Source organism: Dendrobium catenatum, unplaced genomic scaffold (genome assembly GCF_001605985.2).
Source record: "Dendrobium catenatum unplaced genomic scaffold, ASM160598v2 fragScaff_scaffold_1671, whole genome shotgun sequence".
Taxonomy (NCBI): Eukaryota; Viridiplantae; Streptophyta; class Magnoliopsida; order Asparagales; family Orchidaceae; genus Dendrobium; species Dendrobium catenatum.
Genome location: NW_021320133.1, coordinates 24,829 through 35,013, shown reverse-complemented (window position 1 = coordinate 35,013; position 10,185 = coordinate 24,829). Strand labels below are relative to the sequence as shown.

The following is a 10,185-nucleotide window of genomic DNA, read 5'->3' as shown; positions in this document are numbered from 1 at the left end:
TCTCCACTTTTTCATCGTCAAAGGAATTACACGTTCTATTGGTCCCACAGACGCCCTTTTCCTTACGACATCTCATAACATCTTCTTCACTTCTTCTTTTGCATGAGATGGTATTAAAGGAGTGGTAGGTTAAGTAAATAGTAAGAGTTATATGTTAAATATGTAAATTCTCATACACACAAAAATAAATATTTTACGTATTTTTATATTTATTCATTCCGATTAGACTTTTTGGTAATTATAAGAGAAAAGAGGCGGGAGAATAACTTCCAATGAGAAATTAGTTGTGAAACCACTTAAGTAGATGAAAGCTAAACTCTTAAGCATTTATGCGCTTTTTGGTGTAATGATTGAAATTTTCGTAAGAAACTATGCAGTTAAGCGTGTTTATCTTAAAACAATTTTGGGATGGGTGACCTAGTGGGAAGTTACACCAACATGACAAAACTGTAAGGCTCTTGGGCCAAAGCAGACAATATCTCAATAGTTAAGAATTTTGACTGTTACATTAGCATTTTTTTGAGATTAATTATAATTAATGACATGATTTTCTTCATTTTGTTGAATAGGTAAATAAACAACTTCAAGAGCTAAGTTATTAGTCATCATGAGGAGAAATTTTACTAGTAGTAATAGGTAAATCAGAGGCAATGGCCACTAATAGAGAACAAGAAACTATATTAGTAATCAAATTCGAATTTTGATGTTGAGTTGCTTATTGAAGAATAAGGGGAGAACTTGATTTATCTTCAGTGTCGTGCTTTACATTTTGATGCTAGGAGAATGATCAACATTAAATATAGATGAAGATAAATAGACTTGGACATGTGATGTGATATATGTATGGGGTGATTAAGATTCTTAAGTTTGGTAATTGGTTATTCATGTTGAATTCTTTCCTTAACAAATTTCTTGCATATATGGTTCTCATGCCCAAGCAAGGTAATAAGAATAGAAGCTTGACCTAAATATCCACTGTCTTGATCTTATTTACTAGGGAGTTAGACTTATTTTCCTAGACCTCCACCAACTTGTTCTTATGGAGAAACACCTTCTTCAATTTCTTATCACCCACATTATTAAGCCTTGAAGGTCTCAAATTGGCCATCTCGAGCGAGGTAGTAGCACGTTCTCAAGGGTTAAAGGAATGAAATGTGATTGTACTGCTAAACCCGATACTATTTATAATTGAAGATAGTGTGACATGTAAAATCTAAGTAATAATGAATAATCTCCAAAGTGGGCTCAGAGCTCAAGGCAATAGTAATGATAGGGCAATAACTCTAACTCTCTTTTTGTAATTTTTGGTAAGATAATAATTGTTCCTTGTCTTAAATTTAGTTGCCATCTTTGCAACTCAATTTTTTAAAGAAGTGAATTAAAGAACTAAATGTATACACATATATGCTTATGATGATAAATCTTAGGTATCTAGCAGGTTCTTATTAAAGAATTCAATCAAGAGGGTCGTGTAGCTAACTTGGCATCTGCCTAGTGACATTTTAGAGCAATAGCTGACACCATTAGTGGTCAAACTATCACTTTCTTCTACACATATTGTAGCACGAATCAAAGATCAATCCTTCTCAGTGAACTCCTCTAAAGGACTCACCTAGACCTGCCTATGGCTTAAGGATCACTTGCCTCAATTTAACTTATTAACTTGCAACACTTCTATGTGATCTATGCCACTCAATTACCCAATACAATCCAAATCACACCACATAAAGCACATGCCTCTGAAGCCTTTATATATGACTTCGTCGACTGCACTTATCCCTAACTTATAAATACCACCATCTAAGGGACTTGTCTCTCACTCATGGGAAGTTGACACTCATTGCTAGGAATTCACCTCTTATTCGTAGGGACTTTCCCACACATACCCACCTTGCAACCCAATTTGGAAAAGTCATCCAAGTTTCGTTGTCAAAGACTTACCCGAAAAATGAGGGGTTTATGTCAGAGATATGTTTGATGTGTACATTAATTATTCAGCTAGTTTGTGTGCCTATGTTAGTCTTTAATAGTCACATCATATAATATTTTGATATTTTATTCCTAGGAATAGCTTTGTCATATCCTAAAATCTAATTAGAATGAATTTTTCTTGTATGCATATTTTCTTCAATATTTACAAATACGGTGTCTTTCTATATCATCAAATAAAATAATAAAATAATAAAATAACAACAACATCCTTTGATTTAGTTTGCTAGAATAAAATCAAAAGAGTAATACACAACAATCATGATTTGGTCTCTCTTTTCACCCAATCATGTACAATCATCATGACTGTCAAAATAATGAGTCTATAAAGTAAATACACCTAATTTAGGTTCTATATAATGGGTGTTAGTAGTATTTATTCAACTGGAGCATTATTTTTTTCCCAAAATAACATGTACAACTAAAGTAAAAGTGAGCAACATTTGTTCAGTAGGTTACTCGAAAACTACTATATAATTCAATGTACACATATATCAGGACTTGTGCATCACTATAGCATGGCATATATAATAAAACATATTTATACCAAACTAACATAATGTTTATATTGTGCCTTGTAACTATTAAATATATGTCAATACAAAATTAGTGTCAACAGCAAATACACATTAGAAATAATAAAATATGCTTTCTTTGAATATGATGACAGAAGTTGGCTGATTATTGTGCTAACTTAGCTTTTTCTTATTATTTTATTTGGGATATGTTTTGTGAGAGTAAACTTCCTCCTTTTGTTCAATTAGTGAAGGAAGAAAGTGATAGGTTGATTTACTCTTAATAATTTGTATCTAGGTTCTCTGATTTTCTTTTATTAATGCAATTTGCATTCTTAAAAAAAAAAAAGAACACGATGACAGAAGAAATAATATGAAATAAAATAATATATTATATTTAATTTCAAGCATGCCACTTTTTTTCTTCGCCTTCTTATGCCTCCACTTATACATATAATTTTACATATGCACATTTTCCCTTTGCCTCCTTACTCTTCAACTTGTTCATATCATATTAGTTAAAGAATATCAAATGCATATATGACAATCAAATAGATGTGTAAGCCCTTATATATCCATTTGAATGCACTTAAAGCATTCATCATCTGTCACTTACACTTTCATCCTTGTGCTTATTTACATATTTTCAAACATGTGCATATAGAATCATCAATACTTTCAACATGTACAAATATTAATAATTTCAATATGAGTATAAAAATATCAACATTTTCAATATATGTGATTATCAATACTTTCATTATGAGCATAAAATATCAATACTTTCAACATACATAAACAACATATATCAATATCATATCACAGATTTTGCATGGAATGTACAAAAGTATCAATAGTGATGTACCTACATTTTCTCATTCTTTTTTCTTTTATACATATTTTTAGACATATGAGCATAGAAAGGTCAATGCTTTCAACATGTATAAATAGTATATGATATATCATAGAGTTATACAAAATTTCACATGTACGAAAGACAGTAAGGTTTCATGTGGGCAAACTTGTATGCACATTTCAACAGTTCTAAATCATAAAATCATTAATATGCAATTTTCACAGTTCTAACCAAATAAAAGACTTAAAATTCATACAAAACCACAAAATTGAAATCTGAAACAAGGTAACGATAACTTACCTCAAGATGAACAACTTTCTCAATTAGCAATCAGTCAAAACATGCTTTACGACCTCCAAATCCTACTTTCGCTCTCTATAAACTCTCTCCCTCTCTCTAGCTGGCTGACCAAATGAGAAAAAAAATGGATTTTTTCATATTTATAGACATAGTGTCATAGCATTACCTTTTACAACGCCGCATCGCTCTTAAGAGAATATTTCAGATACTTAAATAGAGAGTTTCACTACATTTTGGCACAACGTCCCAGCGCCTCCCAACGCCTCCAAAGAGAGAAGACAACACCAAAACACATAAGGTGAAAATTTCAACAATGCATACAAATTTTCAAAGATTTTAATTAAATACAAATTCTTGTTTGGTCCAAATCAAATTACTCTGAGTAGTCCCATTACTACATAACTATTCATTACAAGCTTGTTATAACCCTCTTAACTTTATAAATAAATGATAAAGTTCTATATTTTAATCTATTGATGTTGTTTGAAATATCTCTTATAATTCCCTTTAATAAAATTTTATCAATGAAGATATTCCTTTAATAACCTATATAGATATCCCTTAAATAAAATTTTATCCAGAAAATAAAGTAATATTTTGTCCGAAATAAATTATCGCCAATTAGTATAATAAATAATATTGAAGACTCCGAAACTCTTATTCTTAATTAAGCTGACTTCTGCTACAAAAATTATGATCAAAATTATAATGAAATTACGTTGAAATTAGTTCAAAATTTCACTCTTAAATATAGATAAAAATGTAAATGAGTTATTTACAAATTGCCACGTCATAATAATTATTATTTTGTTAAATGAAAATATCAGCATTATATATATAAGAGTTTGCATACAAAAGAATAATTTTTAAATACATTTTTCAATTAATAACAAATCGAAAAAAAGTTAAAACAAACAATATGTTTAAAAGAATGTGTGGTCATCCACATTCAATAGGCTTACAAATGATAATCAAACACAAACTAATTCAAAACTAATTCAATAATAATAATAATAATAATAATAATAATAAAGGGGATTTACATACATACCACTTTATTCCCTGTTATTTACATATCTAACATTTTAAATATTATTATTACATGCATACCACCCATTAATCAAATTTGGGTGCATGAAATGAAATATTAAAATTTATATGATGATATAAATAATATAAATAAATTATAGGAATTATATATTTGATATTAAAATCGTATATAAATGATATACATTGTAATATTAATATTTTAAATATTAGATATGTAAATAATATAAAATAAAATAATATATATATGTAAATCTCCCTAAATAAAGCACAAAAAATATAAAAAATTAGTTACCCACGACCTATCTCCCAATTCTTTTTCTTCGGAGATCCAATCAATTCCCCTAAATTTACTCTCCTTCATTCCATATAACCCTAAACCCTCTGCCTCTTCAACCTCCCCCATTCTCCATTTCCTCGCTAACCTCTCTTGCCGCCCCCAAAGATGAGGGTATTCATCGTTCTCGCCGTCGTCCTCACCCTCGCCGCCCTATTACACCCTTCCGCCACCGCCACCAACTCGAACAACTCTCTCAAATTCTTCTGTAGCCACACCGACTACTCCGGTCTCTGCATCAAATCGATTAAAGAAATCGCTCCCCGCCTCAAAAGAGCCAACATCAACATCGTCCTTGCCATCCTGCTGCATTCCATTGATGTTAGGGCTCGCCAGGGCAAGGCCTTCACCCTCTGGCTCACCAAACAATCTCATTCCCGTGCAAAAACCCTCGAGCTCCTTCACGACTGCGTCGACTTCTACGACACCGCCCTCGACAACCTTGCATCCGCCACCAAAGCCATCAAGGCTGGCGACATCGACACTCGAGACGCCATGCTAAGCTCCATGATCTCGAACTTCGGTTCCTGCGAGGATGGATTCAATGAGTTCGCCATCAAATCGCCATTGACGGACCGGATTACAATGCTTAAGAACATGGTCGACAATTGCCTGGCCATTGGCGAACTGAGCAGGCCCTAATAATAAGGTTCTAATTTGAGCTTCTACACATAAGGAGTCTAATATTTTTACTTGGATTGTGGTTATTACTGATGACTTGGGGCTGCAATTTTTATTTTTATTTGAAGAATGTTATAATAAACGCTTTACTTATTTACGAGTTGAACTAAAGTTTTATTTGGGACGACTTTTTTACTGTTTTTTAAAGCAGTTTTTTAGTACAAATTTTTTAATTTTATACTAAGAAGCTACTTTACGAAGCAATAAGAAAATTGTCCCAAACAAAATCTAAGCTGTTTGGTAGACATATTAGGGTGATAGTCTGTATAGTTTGATTTGAATAAAAAATGATTGATTTGGAAGTAAGATTTGATTTGATTAGAGCTTAATCTATTAACATAAAAAAAAATATATATTTTTTTATGAAATTTATATAGTGATGAATGTGCTTCCTTATAATTTTTTTGGTTTGAGAAGATTATCGTTAGTCAAAATATGATAAATCTATTACGTGTAGAGCGCGAGTATTATATATATATACATTAACAACAACATCATCATCAAGCATTTGTCCCACTATATGGGGTCGACTACATGAATCCTTTTTCGTCATTGGTACAACTTTTTTATTGATTTCAAATTATGACTATAATTTCTGTTTGGTTACTGTTTTTTGTTGCTTTCAAGAAAATTTTGTATTAAGAAACTATTTTCTACGATAATTTTAAAAAGTTATTTTTTATAGCAGTTTTACAAAACAATATAAGAAAATCATCCCGAACGAACCCTTCATCTCACATTAAAATAAGGCTCGTTTTGTATAATGTTGTTTCAACCATGGTGGATCGAAAATCTAGCTAAGGATTAAAATTTGAACCACCTTGGTGCATCTAGCTCATCGAAATAAATTAGATAATGCACTTCTAACAAAATATAAAAAGAGAAATATTAATTGAATAAATTATTGAATAACATGTAATAATATATGAAAATAACCCTTATTTTTTTCTAAAATAAGCACCAAATTAAAAATAGTCAATAACAATGCATCTGGTTCAGAACAATTTAACTAATGTTTTGTTTGAGACAACTTTCTTACTTTTTTTAAAGTAATTTTTTAGCATAAAAATTTATAGTTCAGAAAATTTTTATATTAAAAAGTTATTTTAAAAAGTAACAAGAAAGTTGTCTCAAATAAAACTTAATTTTTTATTACTTTTTAAAATAATATTAAAATAAAAAAATTGTTTTAAAAAATAATAAGAAAACTGTGACAAATGAAATCTAGGACTTAGACTTTTTTCCCTCCATCGTAGCTCTCTTTTCTGCCTTTATGGCCTCTCAAACTCGCTACTATTTCCTTAGCTATTTTCCTCCTCGCTTAGCGAGGACCTAATCTTGACTTCCACTTGCCTATATTTGTTATGATTCCAATATCTTCTGCTTCTTTTTAACCCCTGATTAATTTGAGATGTATTTTCATCTCCCAAGCCCCAGAAATAAAAAATTCCAGCCTTTTTTTTGTTAACATTGCAGAAGAAGAAATGTTTTTCATCAAGGAGGAGGTAAGCATTGGATCTTCTAAACATTGGGAAAAGTACTTATTAGATATATATACTAGAGAATAAGTTGTTTTATGGTACACTACTTAACTATGTACAACAATTTTGTATTGCAAAATTTAATTTTTATTCTCTCTTTCTTCCAAAGGAGAAAATATTTCGTGCAGAGTTTGGATGGAAAAGTTCTGTCCGGACTGTGAGTCTACACTCCCAGTCTGGACGGATATTTCCCATCCGGACTCTGTAAGTTAGTTTATATTTAAAATTTAGATGATAATTTGATCCTTAACATGATACAATAGAGAAAAATAATTCATGCAGCCGACTCGGCATAGTGGGATAAAGGCTTGCTGTTGTTGGTGGTGGTAAGTGAGTGAGGTAAAATTGGAGGAAAACAATGAAGGCACATCTCAAAATCCTATAAGCCTCTTAATCAAAACTCTTCTTTTTATAGGATGGTAATTTAATACCCCTCCCCCTAATCAACAAACTACCCTCGTTCGCTCCCTTCTTCTCTTTCTTCCTATTCTCTTTTTACAAGCCAATCATACACCCCTTCCTTTTCTTCTTTACTTCAAACCTTTGTGAATATCAATTGAAACCAATCAACTATCCTAAACACTCATCCTAGTGTTCTACCTAACATTATAGCTCCACTTTCCTTGGGCATCATTCATCAAGGAACCCAAAGTAAAAAAGAATTATCTCATCAAGCTCTAACTCCTAATGTCTTCCCTAACACTAGCTACTTGTAACTTGAGAGACATTTAGGGTGAGGGTCGAATGCCTGTAGGGTGGCAGTCGAATGCCTGAGTGTAAGAATTTAATCACCCAACACAACATTTTCCTCTTATGTCATCTAAAAACTAAGCTCTATATTAACCATAATTTAGATTCTCTCTATGTTGAAAGGATGAAGAGTTTTTAATGAGGAAGGAAGTTATAATAATTTTGGCATTATACATGATGGAAGAATTTGGCTTGAGTGAAATTCTAGAAAACTTCAATTCTTCCTTATTCAAATTCACTCCCAATTCACTTATGGGTATGTAAAACTCTCCTCATTTGTGGATTTTCTCATTAATAATCAAGAAAATAACCCTATTGGATTAAATCTTGGCAGGGCTTTTGTGAATATTGAATGACTAGATAAATTCTTTATATCATCCTACAAGATCCTTCCCCCTTTGCATTATGACCATTATCTTATCTTGGTTAAAGCATTAACTTATACAATTTTGGATTTCTCGCACTTATTGTAACGATATTCTCAATAATGCTTTCGAATTCATCAACTACTACACTCTTCAATGCTAACTTCGCTACTACTTTAGACTATTCATTCTTTCTAAGACTTCGTTTGGGACGACTTTTTTACTGCTTTCTAAACAGTTTTTTAGTACAAAATTCTAAAAAAAATTGTATTAGAAAGTTGCTTTAGAAAACAGTAAAAAAACTGTCCCAAACGAAGCCTAAATTTGATGTAAAAAATCTCCTATTTTTATTGAGAATGATATCAAGAAGATAGTTTTGATGCAGGTGATGATATATCACCTTATCTTAATGATTTCAATGCTAAATTGTTTCAAAAATGCATAACATATTGTTGGTCATACCTTCCAAAAGCTATTTTTTATTTTGTTAGAAGGCCTATTTCCTTTAAGCAAACTTATATTACCCTTATTCTATAGGCTCTTAATAATATCCTTAAATCTGATTTTAACCCATATCCCTATGCAATACATTCTATAAGATTATCAACAAACTTCTTATGCGTAGAATCAAAGCTATTTTTTTCCTAAAAGTATTAAAACCCCTCATGAAGCTTTTGTGGAAGGAGGGGACATTGTGGATAATGTTTTATTTATTTATTTATTTATTTTTTTATTTTGGTTTGATAAGGTGGTCCTAAAGAAGGCATTTGACAATATAAATTGATGTCTCCTTTATATTTTTTTTTTTTTAATATTTATGAATTGGATTGTTGGTTGCATCTATTCGGTGCCCTTCTCTATGATAATTAATGGTGAATTATATGATTACTTTTACTTAGGAGGTATTAAAATGGGTTGACACAGGTTCGGGTTTGACCTGAAATTGGTCTGACCTGAATCTATAATCATGACTGACCTATTTAATAAATAGATCAAAAACATCAACCCAAACCTAACTCAATAACAACTTGAATGACCCGACTCAGATATGTTAACCCATTTTCATTATATATAAAAAAAAGATTAACTATAAAGTTTAGTATATTTGATAAAAAATAAGAAGATTATAGCTAAAAAAAAACATTAACTTGTTATTTTTTGGTCAAAAATGAGTTTGCAGGTCAACCCATTCGATCTGTTTATTAATCAGGTCAACCCAAACTTAAATTTTTTCATATCAAGTTGGTGTATAGTGTCAATTTTTTACACCCCTATTTTAACTCCACTTTGGACTTTGCCAAAAATGTTCATTATCTCTCTATTTCTTTATTGCTTCCATGGATTTGCTACTGCCATAGAGGAGCTATCAACTTGATGATCTCACTCCTTATATTTGCTAATGATTTGCTTTTATTTGAAGAAGTGAATGAAACTACTATCAAATACATGAATGATATTTTAAACATTTTCACAGATCATATGGGACCTCATGTAACTTAGATAGATCTAACATAATTATCTCTAAATTAATTGAGCATTTTAGGCCTCTTTGTGAGTTCTATAGATTTCATTCAAGAAAGCTTCCTTTTAAATAGTTTTTCTTACCTATTTTCTATTAAAAGATGAAAATGGCTAACTATATACCACTCTTTGATAAGCTTGATTATTAAATATGGAGTTGGAAGAAAAAATGTCTACCATTTACAATTAGGTTGTAATTAATCAAATTCTCTCTTCATAATTATCTATCATATTTGTTTAGATCTACAATATTGATAGCCAAATAAGTAGAATACCATATTAA

At 30.9% G+C, this 10,185-nt stretch overlaps 1 protein-coding gene across 1 annotated transcript; it reads left to right on the top strand.

Moving 5' to 3' along the window:
* The first annotated feature begins 5,006 nt into the window (after window positions 1–5,006).
* LOC110095956 lies at window positions 5,007–6,031 on the top strand. Its single transcript, XM_020821688.2, has one exon. The coding sequence runs from the start codon at window positions 5,153–5,155 to the stop codon at window positions 5,684–5,686; it is 534 nt and encodes a 177-aa protein (XP_020677347.1). The 5' UTR covers window positions 5,007–5,152; the 3' UTR covers window positions 5,687–6,031.
* The last annotated feature ends 4,154 nt before the right edge of the window (window positions 6,032–10,185 follow it).